A 15798-nucleotide genomic window follows, 5' to 3' on the forward strand; every position below is an offset into this window, starting at 1 on the left:
AAATATATGAATCAAACTTTTTTTTTTTTTTTTTTCATTCCCCAGCCACTGTTTTTTTGGGCATTTTCAATGTTGGGGCAACACCTTTTCCTTATACTGGCTGTGTCCATCTCTGGTCCAAAACTCCTTACCTCTTACAGGTGTGTGTACCCCCTGGGGTCGTTTGGGGGACGAAGAAAGGAAAGGGGGGGCATGGGGGCTTAGCTCACCTTTGGGGGGCACCATCGGACAGCACCTACCCCCCTACGGCCCCCAGCAGCACAGCTTGGGAGATAACTGGAGCTGGAGCAGGAAGACTCCCGAGGAGTCCCGGGCCTCAACCCACATTGGCGGGTGTGTGTGTTTTGGGGTGGCATGCGGGTGGTGGGGCGACTGGGGTTGGTGGCGACTGCGGGGTTGTGGGTTTTTGGGGGGCGACTGCGGGTGTGTGGGGGTTTGGTCTTTCCCCGTTGGCCCCGGTGCTGTGGCGGGTGTATGGACCGGCCAGTTTTGGGGGGTGCGACAGGGCCCGTTTTTGGCTGTGGGAGGGGCACCGCCACAGACAGTCGACTGGGCAGTCCAGCCCCTGCATGACCACCGCATCCCTTTCCCTCTGCACCCCTTGCTTTCCCTGGACCAGGGGGGTGTGGCCACTCCACCACTCATGGGGGCTTCGCAGACCTCGCCCCCAGAATACCCGCCTGATCGGCGGGTCCCCCAGGACGGGGTCAACCCCTAACCTTGCCAGTCCCTCTTCTTGGACCGCGGGTGGAGGGCACAGAGCCTAACGAAGTGCTTCCACGAGCCCAACAGTCTGGCCCGGGGCCCAATTGGGGCAGAGGTGGTGAGGGCATGCCTTTTTTACGCTCTCCACCCCCGCGGAACTCCTCCCCTTTCTTAGGACCCTGAACCTCCCCCCCCGTTGTCTGGGGGTTCTTGCGGCAAAGACCACCCCTGCGGGTGGGTGGGGAAGCAGTTCCTCCCAAAGGGGCCGAAATATTGTCCCCTAAAAGACAACAAGAGAGAACACACAGGAAAACAAAAACATTGAAGTGCGACATGTTCGGAACGAGAAAAAACAAAACATAAAGTTCCTAACCTGCGGTTCTGTGTTATAGGGGCTGGTTGCGCAGCTCCACGAGGCATTTTGCCAGCCTGTCCCCCCCTGTCCAGCCGGGTCCCGGGACTCATCCACGCCTGGTAAAAAAACGGGGGATCAGAAATAGAATCATGAAGTTGGACAAAAAAAAGACACGGATGTTTTTATTATCAAAAAAAATGCTTAAAACATACCCCAACACATCTGCAGCCAGGAGGGGGGCACGGGCGGGAGGGGCCCCCATGCAGGGGGCACAGCAGCCATGGGGGAGGCAGCAGCCGGGGAGGGGGGAGACCGGGGAGAGACAGCACCAGGGGGGAGGGAGCACGGGAGGGGGCACAGGCTGGGGGGGAGCGCAGCCAGGAGGAGGGGCAGCCAAAAAAAAGGGGTTTTGTGGGTTTTAAAAGGGAGACCTGGCACATAGGTCGTAAGGGTCTTCCTCAATGCCCTCCCCAAACCCTCACCCCCCTCCACATCCTCCACATGTCCTCCGCCCCTTTTCCCCGGGTTGCCCTTTCAGGGCTGCCCATCTGATTTAGAGGTTTAAACACCAAAGCTCTCCTATGAAAAAGAACAGATAAAAAACATGCACACAAATTAATAAACATAATGTCAGATATGTCAAGCATATAAAAACAGTAGACAGATTCAATTATTTTAGCAACCGTGAAATTTGGGAAGGGTGGCCTGAATTTTGGCACATACCCCCCAAACCCCTTTTATGTTTTGGGTGTTGACGCTCGGGTCCACCCCCAGTAGGTAGCAGAGACAGGCCGCTGTCCCGCCGCCGCCCCCCCGTCCTGGTTCCCCTTCAGGCCTTCCGGAGGTAGAGCTGAAAATTTCACGCATTTGCACTGTTCCTGGAAAACAAAAAATTTTAATAGTAAATTAAAAAGTTAGCTTCCAATCTAATATGCTTTCAAAAAGAGCATGTGCCGCTTAATAAAAAGGGGAAACACCAAACCTGAAAAACCCTTTTTTCAGGGGCAGTGGAAGGATCCAGGATGGGAAACCCCCGGGACAGCGTACGGGTGAGGACCACCCCTCCCTTCCTGATGGTCCCGTCTGGGTTGTAAGCTCCACCGGGCGGGGGTCCTGATGCGCTGACGGGGCCCCGTGCTGCACACGCCAGATGGCCCATGCGCACCGGTCCGCATGGAAACCCCCACAGGTCTTTCCCCCCTTTGGGGTCCCGCCCGTTGCTGCAGCCCCGCCCAATGACGTTGTGGCCTCCACCCCCCCGGTCCCCTGGGGCAGTACTGGCTCCTCCCCTACTGATCCGGCATCCCCGCAGCATCGTAATGGCTGCACCCTCCTGCCTAGCTCCCTCCTTTGCCTGAGCAACAGAGAGAGGCCCCTGCTTTCCCATAAAAAATCAGGAGAGAGGAGCTCATGAAGGGGGGTAGAGGGGATGGGCGTGGGTGGTACACCCAACGCCACCTCCGCAGAAGTGCCAGATGTCCGCCATTTGGGGGTCTGGCCACTTTCCCCAAACCTGTTTTTCAGGTGTGGACCCCTCACTGATGCAGCATTACAGTCCACATCACGCATGGGGGTGCGACAGCTCAAGGCGGTACCCCCTCCATCATTCCCGCCCCCATCCCGTCCCTCCTGGCCCCCCTGCCTGTCACCACACGCACGATCTGGGCCAACCTCGTTTCCCAAAGGGGGTGACCCAAAACCTCCCCTTGGGTGCCAGCCCCTTCTTGTGACGGAATTTCACAATAGCATTTTAAAAAAATTAAAATTTAATACTACAGACAAGAGTATATAGTTAACTACCTGTCACATGTATTTTTATTCCTTTGGTTGAGTCCACTTTAAGATGGAGCCAAACGTTTATTAGCGCTTTAATTGGTCCAGGGGGAGGGTGCCCGCATAGCCCCCACACCCACGGTGGGGGACACAAGGGGCCCGGGGGGTCCTGGCACACCACTGGGGAAAGGGTTGCCGGGCCAAAAAACTCAGCCCCACTCCCAAGTATGTGCCAACCTGTTTCAGCCATTCCTCCCCCTGGGTTTTTCCCTTTACTGCTTTTGACTGTTCCCAAGTCCCGGGCACGCGCAGGCGGACACGGATGTCACAGGCGACCTAAATGAAAATGTACCCAAATTTGTTCGCATTAAAGGGGGTCATTACATCATGTAAAAGGGTATCAACGCACCGCGAAACAACATTGAATTGAAGCAAGTTTTATTTACCACTGGCGGTCAGGATCACCGAACCTTTTCTGGGCGGGAGTCCCTGATTCCCCCAGTCTCGAGGTGGACAGGGATTTTACAGAACACACAGGCACCCATTCTCTTCACCCAAAAACCTGTCGATGCCAAACCTTCCGGCCCTCTTTTGGACAAACCCTAAACCCCGCACTCTTCCCCCCTCAGGAGGTTTTTCCCCACCTTCCACAGGTGGTAGGGCATCCACACCTCAGCCTTTTTTAAGAAAGCGGGCGGTTCGGGTCTGGGGTTTAAAGGGCTGGGGCAGGGGGCTCGTACCACAGCTTCAGGTCTTGCCGCAGTTTGCCAGAGTGGAAGATGGCGTTTGAAATCCACCTCTGGTCTTGGACAGGGATGTTTTTATACATCTCTGCTGGCAACCACACCGAAGCTGCAGCCCCCGCAGTGGCCAGCTGAACTCCTCCAGGTGCATCCTGTTTAGAAGACAACAATAATGTAGTAATGTATGGCATACATAAAGGCTACACTAAGCATAACCTACACAACACATTATTAATGTATGGCATAAATAAAGGCTACACTAAGCATAACCTACACAACACATTAGAAATAAAGGTATGTCTGGAGGTCAGTGTAAGGAGTGCGCTTGACCAAAGGGAGATGGCCAGGTATGACTATATAGATGTTAATTAGGTTGGCTTCAACCATCTTGTCTAATAGCTGTAGCTCCCAGCCGTTGCACCAGCCGTTGCACCAGGGTCCGAGACCACAGCAGCAGACTGTGATGGTGGCACAGCAGCCGTTGCACCAGGGGCCACAGCAGCAGACTGTGAGGCAGCGGCAGGAGGCTGAGTGGTGGGCTGCCAAAGCAACAGCATTGTGTTATGAGATAACAGCTACAGCATTGCAGCAGACATGAGATGCCAGATTAATCATAACGATACATCATTTAAACATAGATCACCTTACCTTAGCACCGTGAAAGCCACAGTTACAGGCCACTGACCCTCCAAACAGAGTGGACTGTCCACGGACCTGCATGGGGCAATTCTCAATCTGAAACAATCAGTACTGTGTTTAGTCTGGGGTAGGTAGTACAGTCATTTGCTTTATTCATAGTATCTGCACTATTGTAGGGTATATTTTTCAAGTCATCATTATGTATTGCCATATTTTACCTTCTGATAGAGGGCATACCACTTCCGCTGCCTAGGGGCTGGTCTGTTGCCTCCAGAAGGCCAAACCCCTGAGCTGGCAAATGCCCTCAGCCTTGCCATCCACTGTCCTTCCCCCAGGCCCTTGTGGCTTTTAGGCTTGTTGCTCATCTAAAGGGAATATGAATATGAAAATGGACAACAATAAACAATGAGCATCCTTTGGACAATACACTGTGACACTACAGCACAAACGCGCACACACAGCATGACAGACAGCTGCATTATCAAATCAATCAAGTTACAATAATGTTGGGTGTCTGATCACCTCTGATAAGGTGAAGTAGTTGATATGATTTGCTAGTCATAGTGATAATGAGGGTATTATGTAGATCGTATTCGTAACGTTAGTTTGTTTACATTTACATGGCTTTTTCTATTCATATTAATATTGAGCCTATAAACATTACATTTATTGATCGTAACGTAAACGTCAGTTTGTTTACATTCCAAGTACCACCACGAACGACACATATTAGCTAGCCTAAAGCTTGGCATACCGCCTTATATGATGCCAGTTCACGCTAGCTAGAACAATGGCGTTATCCTATTTATAAATCACACATTTGGCATGATAATCTCACAAACATCTCCTCTGCAAAACGAAATTGACCGGCAAGTTAGCAATCGCGATTGTAAGCTGTGGTGGCTAAACTGGCCAAACGTAACGTAACACAGGTAGCAAAACAATCGCGGATACTTTCGTGTGATGGATTAAAATAAAGCTCACATGCCCAGTTCACGCAAGCTAGAACAATGACGTTATCCTATTTATAAATCACACTATTTAGCATGATAATTCCCCTGGCAGGCATCTTGTACAACATCTCCTCTGCGAAATCGAAATGGACCAGCAAGTTAGCAATAGCGATTGTTAGCTATGGTGGATAAACTGGCCTTAACGTAACGTAACACAGGTAGCAAAACAATCGGATACTTTCGTGTGATTGATTAAAATAAACCCCACATGCATTTTTCAGCAGGAGACACATATTTGAATAGTTACTTACCATTGAATCGTACTGCTAGATTCTAAGTAGAATAAGCGGAAAAAACAATGGCGTCCGTTTGTTGCAGAGCGTTGCTGTGCTTGAGCTTGCTTTGGCGCGTAACGTACGTCATCCATTCCACATTGGAAAGTAGCGATGTGATTGGCCAGGTCCAATCTCCACATTGGATAGTAACGATGTGATTGGCCAGGTCCATTGTCATCTCGCTACGTGATTGGGACAGGCTGTATCTCACATTGGAAATGAACGAACGCGATTCGCTGTTGACATTGGACTGAGAACAGACTAACCCTTCCCAGGTGGCGCCAACCGGGCTTTCTTGAAACAGAAAATGATGTTTTTTCGAAAAACGAGGCAGAACAAAAGCCTACAATTGTTCTCAATTCAACTGGCCACCTTGCCTGTTGTATGGAAAAGCAGAAATGCAAATAACACCGAATGCAAGGTAGTGCTTACCGATGCAAACATTTTTTAAGAAAGTTACAGCTTGCAGGCGACTGTGAGCAAAGCAACAGACGATTAAGAACCAAACCAAGGTGCCATCATATATCAGTTTCACTTACCCAGGTGCAAAACATGCAGACAAATCACAATGTAGTTGAGCAACTGCAAATTACTTTGAAGAGTTAAGTTGGCTCTCTGTCCAGCAGTGGCTCAGTAAGTAGGGGCTTGGACTGGGAATCGTAGGGTCGCCGGTTCAAGTCCCCGAACAGACTTGAAAAATATGGAAAGTGGACTGCTACTTGGAGAGGTCCCAGTCCACCTCCTAGGCCCTGCTGTGGTGCCCTTGAGCAAGGCACCGGACACCTCCAATCCCCCCTCCCCATTGCTCCCCGGGCGCTGCACGATAGCTGCCCACTGCTCCTAGTACTAGGATGGGTTAAATGCAGAGGACTAATTTCACTGTGTGTGCTCTGCTGTGTGCATGCATGTGACAAATAAAGAGGGTTTCATCCTCCGATTCTTCTATCTTGGCATCAGAACAGAGTTCACGTACAGCTGGTTTTAGCGAGCAATTATCAAGCCCAATGTGGGGCTCGAACCCACGACCCTGAGATTAAGAGTCTCATGCTCTACCGACTGAGCTAACCGGGCTTTCTTAACCAGAAAAAACTGATGTTTTTTTCGAAAAACGAGGCAGAAGAAAAAGCCTACAATTGTTCTCAATTCAACTGGCCACCTTGCCTGTTGTATGGAAAAGCAGAAATGCAAATAACAACAAATGCAAGGTAGTGCTTACCGATGCTAACATTTATTTACAAAAGTTACAGATTGCAAGCGACTGTGAGCAAAGCAACAGACGATTAAGAACCAAACCAAGGTGCCATCATATATCAGTTTCACTTAGCCCAGGTGCAAATCCTGCAGACAAATTACAATGTAGTTGAGCAACTGCGAATTACTTTGAAGAGTTAAGTTGGCTCTTGGCATCAGAACAGAGTTCACGTACAGCTAGTTTTAGAGAGCAATTATGAAGCCCAATGTGGGGCTCGAACCCACGACCCTGAGATTAAGAGTCTCATGCTCTACCGACTGAGCTAACCGGGCTTCTTTACCAGAAAAAACTATGTTTTTTTGAAAAACGAGGCAGAAGCAAAAGCCTACAATTGTTCTCAATTCAACTGGCCACCTTGCCTGTTGTATGGAAAAGCAGAAATGCAAATAACACCAAATGCAAGGTAGTGCTTACCGATGCTAACATTTATTTACAAAAGTTACAGATTGCAAGCGACTGTGAACAAAGCAACAGACGATTAAGAACCAAAGCAAGGTGCCATCATATATCAGTTTCACTTACCCAGGTGCAAAACATGCAGACAAATTACAATGTAGTTGAGCAACTGCGAATTACTTTGAAGAGTTAAGTTGGCTCTTGGCATCAGAACAGAGTTCACGTACAGCTAGTTTTAGAGAGCAATTATCAAGCCCAATGTGGGGCTCGAACCCACGACCCTGAGATTAAGAGTCTCATGCTCTACCGACTGAGCTAACCGGGCTTTCTTGACAACAAAAAATGATGTTTTTTCGAAAAACGAGGCAGAAGCAAAAGCCTACAATTGTTCTCAATTCAACTGGCCACCTTGCCTGTTGTATGGAAAAGCAGAAATGCAAATAACACCAAATGCAAGGTAGTGCTTACCGATGCTAACATTTATTTACAAAAGTTACAGATTGCAAGCGACTGTGAGCAAAGCAACAGACGATTAAGAACCAAAGCAAGGTGCCATCATATATCAGTTTCACTTACCCAGGTGCAAAACATGCAGACAAATTACAATGTAGTTGAGCAACTGAGAATTACTTTGAAGACTTAAGTTGGCTCTTGGCATCAGAACAGAGTTCACGTACAGCCAGTTTTAGCGAGCAATTATCAAGCCCAATGTGGGGCTCGAACCCACGACCCTGAGATTAAGAGTCTCATGCTCTACCGACTGAGCTAACCGGGCTTTCTTGACAACAGAAAAATGATGTTTTTTTCGAAAAACGAGGCAGAAGAAAAAGCCTACAATTGTTCTCAATTCAACTGGCCACCTTGCCTGTTGTATGGAAAAGCAGAAATGCAAATAACACCAAATGCAAGGTAGTGCTTACCGATGCTAACATTTATTTACAAAAGTTACAGATTGCAAGCGACTGTGAACAAAGCAACAGACGATTAAGAACCAAACCAAGGTGCCATCATATATCAGTTTTACTTAGCCAGGTGCAAATCCTGCAGACAAATTACAATGTAGTTGAGCAACTGTGAATTACTTTGAAGAGTTAAGTTGACTCTTGGCATCAGGAACAGAGTTCACGTACAGCTAGTTTTAAAGAGCAATTATCAAGCCCAATGTGGGGCTCGAACCCACGACCCTGAGATTAAGAGTCTCATGCTCTACCGACTGAGCTAACCGGGCTTCTTAACCAGAAAAAACTATGTTTTTTTGAAAAACGAGGCAGAAGCAAAAGCCTAAAATTTTCTCAATTCAACTGGCCACCTTGCCTGTTGTATGGAAAAGCAGAAATGCAAATAACACCAAATGCAAGGTAGTGCTTACAGATGCTAACATTTTTTACAAAAGTTACAGATTGCAGGCGACTGTGAGCAAAGCAACAGACGATTAAGAACCAAACCAAGGTGCCATCATATATCAGTTTCACTTACCCAGGTGCAAAACATGCAGACAAATCACAATGTAGTTGAGCAACTGCGAATTACTTTGAAGAGTTAAGTTGGCTCTTCGCATCAGAACAGAGTTCACGTACAGCTAGTTTTAGCGAGCAATTATCAAGCCCAATGTGGGGCTCGAACCCACGACCCTGAGATTAAGAGTCTCATGCTCTACCGACTGAGCTAACCGGGCTTTCTTGACAACAAAAAATGATGTTTTTTTCGAAAAACGAGGCAGAAGCAAAAGCCTACAATTGTTCTCAATTCAACTGGCCACCTTGCCTGTTGTATGGAAAAGCAGAAATGCAAATAACACCAAATGCAAGGTAGTGCTTACCGATGCTAACATTTATTTACAAAAGTTACAGATTGCAAGCGACTGTGAACAAAGCAACAGACGATTAAGAACCAAACCAAGGTGCCATCATATATCAGTTTCACTTAGCCAGGTGCAAATCCTGCAGACAAATTACAATGTAGTTGAGCAACTGAGAATTACTTTGAAGAGTTAAGTTGACTCTTGGCATCAGAACAGAGTTCACGTACAGCTAGTTTTAGAGAGCAATTATCAAGCCCAATGTGGGGCTCGAACCCACGACCCTGAGATTAAGAGTCTCATGCTCTACCGACTGAGCTAACCGGGCTTCTTTACCAGAAAAAACTATGTTTTTTTGAAAAACGAGGCAGAAGCAAAAGCCTACAATTGTTCTCAATTCAACTGGCCACCTTGCCTGTTGTATGGAAAAGCAGAAATGCAAATAACACCAAATGCAAGGTAGTGCTTACCGATGCAAACATTTATTTACAAAAGTTACAGATTGCAGGCGACTGTGAGCAAAGCAACAGACGATTAAGAACCAAACCAAGGTGCCATCATATATCAGTTTCACTTACCCAGGTGCAAAACATGCAGACAAATTACAATGTAGTTGAGCAACTGCGAATTACTTTGAAGAGTTAAGTTGGCTCTTGGCATCAGAACAGAGTTCACGTACAGCTAGTTTTAGAGAGCAATTATCAAGCCCAATGTGGGGCTCGAACCCACGACCCTGAGATTAAGAGTCTCATGCTCTACCGACTGAGCTAACCGGGCTTTCTTGACAACAAACAGAAAAATGATGTTTTTTTCGAAAAACGAGGCAGAAGAAAAAGCCTACAATTGTTCTCAATTCAACTGGCCACCTTGCCTGTTGTATGGAAAAGCAGAAATGCAAATAACAACAAATGCAAGGTAGTGCTTACCGATGCTAACATTTATTTACAAAAGTTACAGATTGCAAGCGACTGTGAGCAAAGCAACAGACGATTAAGAACCAAACCAAGGTGCCATCATATATCAGTTTCACTTACCCAGGTGCAAATCCTGCAGACAAATTACAATGTAGTTGAGCAACTGCGAATTACTTTGAAGAGTTAAGTTGGCTCTTGGCATCAGAACAGAGTTCACGTACAGCTAGTTTTAGAGAGCAATTATGAAGCCCAATGTGGGGCTCGAACCCACGACCCTGAGATTAAGAGTCTCATGCTCTACCGACTGAGCTAACCGGGCTTCTTTACCAGAAAAAACTATGTTTTTTTGAAAAACGAGGCAGAAGCAAAAGCCTACAATTGTTCTCAATTCAACTGGCCACCTTGCCTGTTGTATGGAAAAGCAGAAATGCAAATAACACCAAATGCAAGGTAGTGCTTACCGATGCTAACATTTATTTACAAAAGTTACAGATTGCAAGCGACTGTGAACAAAGCAACAGACGATTAAGAACCAAAGCAAGGTGCCATCATATATCAGTTTCACTTACCCAGGTGCAAAACATGCAGACAAATTACAATGTAGTTGAGCAACTGAGAATTACTTTGAAGAGTTAAGTTGGCTCTTGGCATCAGAACAGAGTTCACGTACAGCCAGTTTTAGCGAGCAATTATCAAGCCCAATGTGGGGCTCGAACCCACGACCCTGAGATTAAGAGTCTCATGCTCTACCGACTGAGCTAACCGGGCTTCTTGACAACAAAAAATGATGTTTTTTTGAAAAACGAGGCAGAAGCAAAAGCCTACAATTGTTCTCAATTCAACTGGCCACCTTGCCTGTTGTATGGAAAAGCAGAAATGCAAATAACACCAAATGCAAGGTAGTGCTTACCGATGCTAACATTTATTTACAAAAGTTACAGATTGCAAGCGACTGTGAACAAAGCAACAGACGATTAAGAACCAAACCAAGGTGCCATCATATATCAGTTTCACTTACCCAGGTGCAAATCCTGCAGACAAATTACAATGTAGTTGAGCAACTGCGAATTACTTTGAAGAGTTAAGTTGGCTCTTGGCATCAGAACAGAGTTCACGTACAGCTAGTTTTAGCGAGCAATTATCAAGCCCAATGTGGGGCTCGAACCCACGACCCTGAGATTAAGAGTCTCATGCTCTACCGACTGAGCTAACCGGGCTTCTTGACCAGAAAAAACTATGTTTTTTTGAAAAACGAGGCAGAAGCAAAAGCCTAAAATGTTTCTCAATTCAACTGGCCACCTTGCCTGTTGTATGGAAAAGCAGAAATGCAAATAACACCAAATGCAAGGTAGTGCTTACCGATGCAAACATTTTTTTACTAAAGTTACAGATTGCAAGCGACTGTGAACAAAGCAACAGACGATTAAGAACCAAACCAAGGTGCCATCATATATCAGTTTCACTTACCCAGGTGCAAATCCTGCAGACAAATTACAATGTAGTTGAGCAACTGCGAATTACTTTGAAGAGTTAAGTTGGCTCTTGGCATCAGAACAGAGTTCACGTACAGCTAGTTTTAGAGAGCAATTATAAAGCCCAATGTGGGGCTCGAACCCACGACCCTGAGATTAAGAGTCTCATGCTCTACCGACTGAGCTAACCGGGCTTCCTTGACAACAAAAAATATGTTTTTTTCGAAAAACGAGGCAGAAGCAAAAGCCTACAATTGTTCTCAATTCAACTGGCCACCTTGCCTGTTGTATGGAAAAGCAGAAATGCAAATAACACCAAATGCAAGGTAGTGCTTACCGATGCTAACATTTATTTACAAAAGTTACAGATTGCAAGCGACTGTGAACAAAGCAACAGACGATTAAGAACCAAAGCAAGGTGCCATCATATATCAGTTTCACTTACCCAGGTGCAAAACATGCAGACAAATTACATTCATTTTTAACTATTTAATTGCTGTTAAATACTGTAAAACCAGGGTTAGTGCCGCAATGGATAACGCGTCTGACTACGGATCAGAAGATTCCAGGTTCGACTCCTGGCTAGCTCGGCGGTATTTAGCCAGTAATTCAATTGTTCCTCATTAATAAATCAAAAACTGTCTATAAAAGTAACCCTGGAAGGAAGAACATAATGAAGGGTCAATGGGCCTTTACCATTACTAAAGGCACCTCTAAACCAACTGTTCGTCAGAGTAAATGAACATCTGAAACGAGGAACAATACTGTTATGGACCTTCATCATGAAACCAAGCGAATATGAAGTATTTTGTTTTTAGACGCAGTTTGCTTTTGACTTCTGCTCATTTGGGCTTTAGCCCACTGCATCATTATTTCATTTTTAACTATTTAAGCGCTGCTAAATACCGTACAACTAAGGTTAGTGGCGCAATGGATAACGCGTCTGACTACGGATCATAAGATTCCAGGTTTGACTCCTGGCTTGCTCAACGGTATTTAGCCAGTAAATCAATTGTTCCTCATTAATAAAAGTACCTATCAAAAACTGTCTATAAAAGTAACCCTGGAAGGAAGAACATAATGAAGGGTCAATGGGGCTTTACCATTTCTAACGGCACCTCTCAACCAACTGTTCGTCAGAGTCAATGAACATCTGAAACGAGGAACAATACTGTTATGGCACTTCATCATGAAACCAAGCGAATATGAAGTATTTTGTTGACTTTGGACTTCTGCTCCTTTGAGGTTTAGCTTAATTTACAGTAATTCCCAGTCTATCAGTACATGGCTGAACGATGTCAGACATAGGTGGGTATATCTCAGGGGTAGAACATTTGACTGCAGATCAAGAGGTCTCCAGTTAAAATCTGGATGAGCCCTTGCTTGTTTGCCTTCAAACTGATAAGTCTAAACTATTGCCAGACCATCTTTGGCCGTGATCGTATAGTGGTTAGTACTCTGCGTTGTGGCCGCAGCAACCCCGGTTCGAATCCGGGAAAGGGCAGCAGTTTCGAGGCTGCTCAAATATTTTGGCTTTAGCCCACTGCATCATTATTTCATTTTTAACTATTTAAACGCTGTTAAATACTGTAAAAACAGGGTTAGTGGTGCAATGGATAACGCGCCTGACTACGGATCACAAGATTCCAGGTTCAGCTCCTGGCTAGCTTGGTGGTATTTAGCCAGTAAATCAATTGTTCCTCATTAATAAAAGTACTTATCAAAAACTGTCTATAAAAGTAACCCTGGAAGGAAGAACATAATGAAGGGTCAATGGGCCTTTACCATTACTAAAGGCACCTCTAAACCAACTGTTCGTCAGAGTCAATGAACATCTGAAAAGAGGAACAATACTGTTATGGCACTTCATCATGAAACCAAGCGAATATGAAGTATTTTGTTTACTTTGGAATTCTGCTCATTTGAGCTTTAGCTTACTTTACAGTAATTCCCAGTCTATCAGTACATGGCTGAACGATGTCAGACATAGGGGGGTATATCTCAGGGGTAGATCATTTGACTGCAGATCAAGAGGTCTCCAGTTAAAATCTGGATGAGCCCTTGCTTGTCCGCTTCAAACTGATAAGTCTAAACTATTGCCAGACCATCTGTGGCCGTGATCGTATAGTGGTTAGTACTCTGCGTTGTGGCCGCAGCAACCCCGGTTCGAATCCGGGTCACGGCAGCAGTTTCGAGGCTGCTCAAATGTTTTGGCTTTAGCCCACTGCATCATTATTTCATTTTTAACTATTTAATTGATGTTAAATACCGTAAAACAGGGTTAGTGGCGCAATGGATAACGCGTCTGACTACGGATCAGAAGATTCCAGGTTCGACTACTGGCTAGCTCGGCGGTATTTAGCCAGTAATTCAATTGTTCCTCATTAATAAAAGTACTTATCAAAAACTGTCTATAAAAGTAATCCTGGAAGGAAGAACATAATGAAGGGTCAATGGGCCTTTACCATTACTAAAGGCACCTCTAAACCAACTGTTCGTCAGAGTAAATGAACATCTGAAACGAGGAACAATACTGTTATGGACCTTCATCATGAAACCAAGCGAATATGAAGTATTTTGTTTTTAGACGCAGTTTGCTTTTGACTTCTGCTCATTTGGCTTTAGCCCACTGCATCATTATTTCATTTTTAACTATTTAAGCGCTGCTAAATACCGTACAACTAAGGTTAGTGGCGCAATGGATAACGCGTCTGACTACGGATCATAAGATTCCAGGTTTGACTCCTGGCTTGCTCAACGGTATTTAGCCAGTAAATCAATTGTTCCTCATTAATAAAAGTACCTATCAAAAACTGTCTATAAAAGTAACCCTGGAAGGAAGAACATAATGAAGGGTCAATGGGGCTTTACCATTTCTAACGTCACCTCTCAACCAACTGTTCGTCAGAGTCAATGAACATCTGAAACGAGGAACAATACTGTTATGGCACTTCATCATGAAACCAAGCGAATATGAAGTATTTTGTTGACTTTGGACTTCTGCTCCTTTGAGGTTTAGCTTAATTTACAGTAATTCCCAGTCTATCAGTACATGGCTGAACGATGTCAGACATAGGTGGGTATATCTCAGGGGTAGAACATTTGACTGCAGATCAAGAGGTCTCCAGTTAAAATCTGGATGAGCCCTTGCTTGTTTGCCTTCAAACTGATAAGTCTAAACTATTGCCAGACCATCTTTGGCCGTGATCGTATAGTGGTTAGTACTCTGCGTTGTGGCCGCAGCAACCCCGGTTCGAATCCGGGAAAGGGCAGCAGTTTCGAGGCTGCTCAAATATTTTGGCTTTAGCCCACTGCATCATTATTTCATTTTTAACTATTTAAACGCTGTTAAATACTGTAAAAACAGGGTTAGTGGCGCAATGGATAATGCGTCTGACTACGGATCAGAAGATTCCAGGTTCGACTCCTGGCTAGCTCGGTGGTATTTAAAGTATAAAAGGAGCCCTGGAAGGAAGAACATAATGAAGGGTCAATGGGCCTTTACCATTTCTAACGGCACCTCTCAACCAACTGTTCGTCAGAGTCAATGAACATCTGAAACGAGGAGCAATACTGTTATGGCCCTTCATCATGAAACCAAGCGAATATCAAGTATTATGTTTACTTTGGACTTCTGCTCACTTGAGCTTTTTTTTTGGTGAGGCAATGCTAAAGAAGGGATCGAGACCATTGGCCATCTCGCAGGTCCCCCCACCACCACCAACACCACCTCAATACTATGGACGTCCCTTCCTTGCACCAGCACCACCATTCTCAATTCCCTATATGGTACCATCTATGCCTGGACCCTCACAGCTTGTGCCTGGAAGCTCACCAATGATGCTTTTCAACATGCCATTGCCTCCAGCAGCTACTCAGTAAGCTAACGTCAAGTCAAACGAACATACCGTACTCAACACAGCAGTACAAAAAACGAAAAGAAGAAAAGGAGCAATCTGGAAATGGTAAAAGAAAGTGTGTAAAAAAGACGGACAGAATCATTTTTAGAAATTGCCAGGAAGAGAGGAAGCCACCTGCCCATTTACAGTAGTTTGGCAATTGGTACTGTGAAGCATCAGAGAGCCAGTCGTATGAGGAATGGAGGGCTATGCTAGAGCAAAGAGGGTATGGGAAAAACAAGGGAAGAGATGCCACTTAAATGACTTATTTTGTGAGTAGGGGGAGGGTGGTTCATTTTCTTATTTACTTTACACTTCAATTATTTACAATTTATTGCACTATTTAGTTAGTTATGCGTTATGTTATTTATGGTACACTGTTATTATTATCATCATTATTATACATTTTGTTGTGAATTTTTGGATGTTTCTGTGTTTTAACTTCTTTATAATATTTGTTATTTATTTTTGCTACATTTTCATTTAGTTATGCTTCGCACTGTTTATTGCACCGCTTGTAATTTGAGACTCTAATATAAATATTTTAAATATTGCTGTTGTTGT

General features: G+C 45.1%; 1 protein-coding gene and 16 non-coding genes across 17 annotated transcripts; 4 read left to right on the top strand and 13 right to left on the bottom strand.

Annotated features, from left to right (window-relative positions):
* Positions 1 to 316: 316 nt before the first annotated feature.
* LOC134881650 (basic salivary proline-rich protein 1-like) lies at positions 317 to 2375 on the bottom strand. The gene is made up of 6 exons (XM_063909157.1): positions 2043 to 2375; positions 1829 to 1938; positions 1273 to 1421; positions 1135 to 1176; positions 845 to 985; positions 317 to 735 (listed from the first exon to the last, which is right to left on the bottom strand). Exons 1-6 carry the CDS (start codon positions 2373 to 2375, stop codon positions 317 to 319), a joined length of 1194 nt encoding a protein of 397 aa, XP_063765227.1.
* Positions 2376 to 6501: 4126 nt separating this feature from the next.
* trnak-cuu (transfer RNA lysine (anticodon CUU)) lies at positions 6502 to 6574 on the bottom strand. Its single transcript has one exon. It is a non-coding gene; the product is annotated as a tRNA-Lys (tRNA).
* A 380-nt stretch (positions 6575 to 6954) lies between these two features.
* On the bottom strand, positions 6955 to 7027 carry trnak-cuu (transfer RNA lysine (anticodon CUU)). The gene has a single exon. It is a non-coding gene; the product is annotated as a tRNA-Lys (tRNA).
* Positions 7028 to 7403: 376 nt separating this feature from the next.
* Positions 7404 to 7476, bottom strand: trnak-cuu (transfer RNA lysine (anticodon CUU)). The gene has a single exon. It is a non-coding gene; the product is annotated as a tRNA-Lys (tRNA).
* A 377-nt stretch (positions 7477 to 7853) lies between these two features.
* On the bottom strand, positions 7854 to 7926 carry trnak-cuu (transfer RNA lysine (anticodon CUU)). The gene has a single exon. It is a non-coding gene; the product is annotated as a tRNA-Lys (tRNA).
* A 380-nt stretch (positions 7927 to 8306) lies between these two features.
* Positions 8307 to 8379, bottom strand: trnak-cuu (transfer RNA lysine (anticodon CUU)). The gene has a single exon. It is a non-coding gene; the product is annotated as a tRNA-Lys (tRNA).
* Positions 8380 to 8753: 374 nt separating this feature from the next.
* trnak-cuu (transfer RNA lysine (anticodon CUU)) lies at positions 8754 to 8826 on the bottom strand. The gene has a single exon. It is a non-coding gene; the product is annotated as a tRNA-Lys (tRNA).
* Positions 8827 to 9204: 378 nt separating this feature from the next.
* On the bottom strand, positions 9205 to 9277 carry trnak-cuu (transfer RNA lysine (anticodon CUU)). The gene has a single exon. It is a non-coding gene; the product is annotated as a tRNA-Lys (tRNA).
* Positions 9278 to 9653: 376 nt separating this feature from the next.
* trnak-cuu (transfer RNA lysine (anticodon CUU)) lies at positions 9654 to 9726 on the bottom strand. Its single transcript has one exon. It is a non-coding gene; the product is annotated as a tRNA-Lys (tRNA).
* Positions 9727 to 10109: 383 nt separating this feature from the next.
* trnak-cuu (transfer RNA lysine (anticodon CUU)) lies at positions 10110 to 10182 on the bottom strand. Its single transcript has one exon. It is a non-coding gene; the product is annotated as a tRNA-Lys (tRNA).
* A 376-nt stretch (positions 10183 to 10558) lies between these two features.
* On the bottom strand, positions 10559 to 10631 carry trnak-cuu (transfer RNA lysine (anticodon CUU)). Its single transcript has one exon. It is a non-coding gene; the product is annotated as a tRNA-Lys (tRNA).
* A 376-nt stretch (positions 10632 to 11007) lies between these two features.
* Positions 11008 to 11080, bottom strand: trnak-cuu (transfer RNA lysine (anticodon CUU)). The gene has a single exon. It is a non-coding gene; the product is annotated as a tRNA-Lys (tRNA).
* Positions 11081 to 11456: 376 nt separating this feature from the next.
* Positions 11457 to 11529, bottom strand: trnak-cuu (transfer RNA lysine (anticodon CUU)). The gene has a single exon. It is a non-coding gene; the product is annotated as a tRNA-Lys (tRNA).
* A 323-nt stretch (positions 11530 to 11852) lies between these two features.
* Positions 11853 to 11925, top strand: trnar-acg (transfer RNA arginine (anticodon ACG)). The gene has a single exon. It is a non-coding gene; the product is annotated as a tRNA-Arg (tRNA).
* Positions 11926 to 13448: 1523 nt separating this feature from the next.
* Positions 13449 to 13520, top strand: trnah-gug (transfer RNA histidin (anticodon GUG)). Its single transcript has one exon. It is a non-coding gene; the product is annotated as a tRNA-His (tRNA).
* Positions 13521 to 13613: 93 nt separating this feature from the next.
* trnar-acg (transfer RNA arginine (anticodon ACG)) lies at positions 13614 to 13686 on the top strand. The gene has a single exon. It is a non-coding gene; the product is annotated as a tRNA-Arg (tRNA).
* A 1015-nt stretch (positions 13687 to 14701) lies between these two features.
* Positions 14702 to 14774, top strand: trnar-acg (transfer RNA arginine (anticodon ACG)). The gene has a single exon. It is a non-coding gene; the product is annotated as a tRNA-Arg (tRNA).
* The last annotated feature ends 1024 nt before the right edge of the window (positions 14775 to 15798 follow it).

This window comes from Eleginops maclovinus, chromosome 19 (genome assembly GCF_036324505.1).
Source record: "Eleginops maclovinus isolate JMC-PN-2008 ecotype Puerto Natales chromosome 19, JC_Emac_rtc_rv5, whole genome shotgun sequence".
Taxonomy (NCBI): domain Eukaryota; kingdom Metazoa; phylum Chordata; class Actinopteri; order Perciformes; family Eleginopidae; genus Eleginops; species Eleginops maclovinus.

Coding starts and splice junctions, on each gene's coding strand:
- LOC134881650 (XM_063909157.1), bottom strand. CDS start 2,375: ATGCTGCGGGGATGCCGGATCAGTAGGGGAGGAGCCAGTACTGCCCCA. Junction 1,177..1,272: donor CTGGCTGCAGATGTGTTGGG/GTATGTTTTAAG, acceptor TTTTTTTACCAG/GCGTGGATGAGTCCCGGGAC. Junction 736..844: donor GTTCCGCGGGGGTGGAGAGC/GTAAAAAAGGCA, acceptor CCGCGGTCCAAG/AAGAGGGACTGGCAAGGTTA.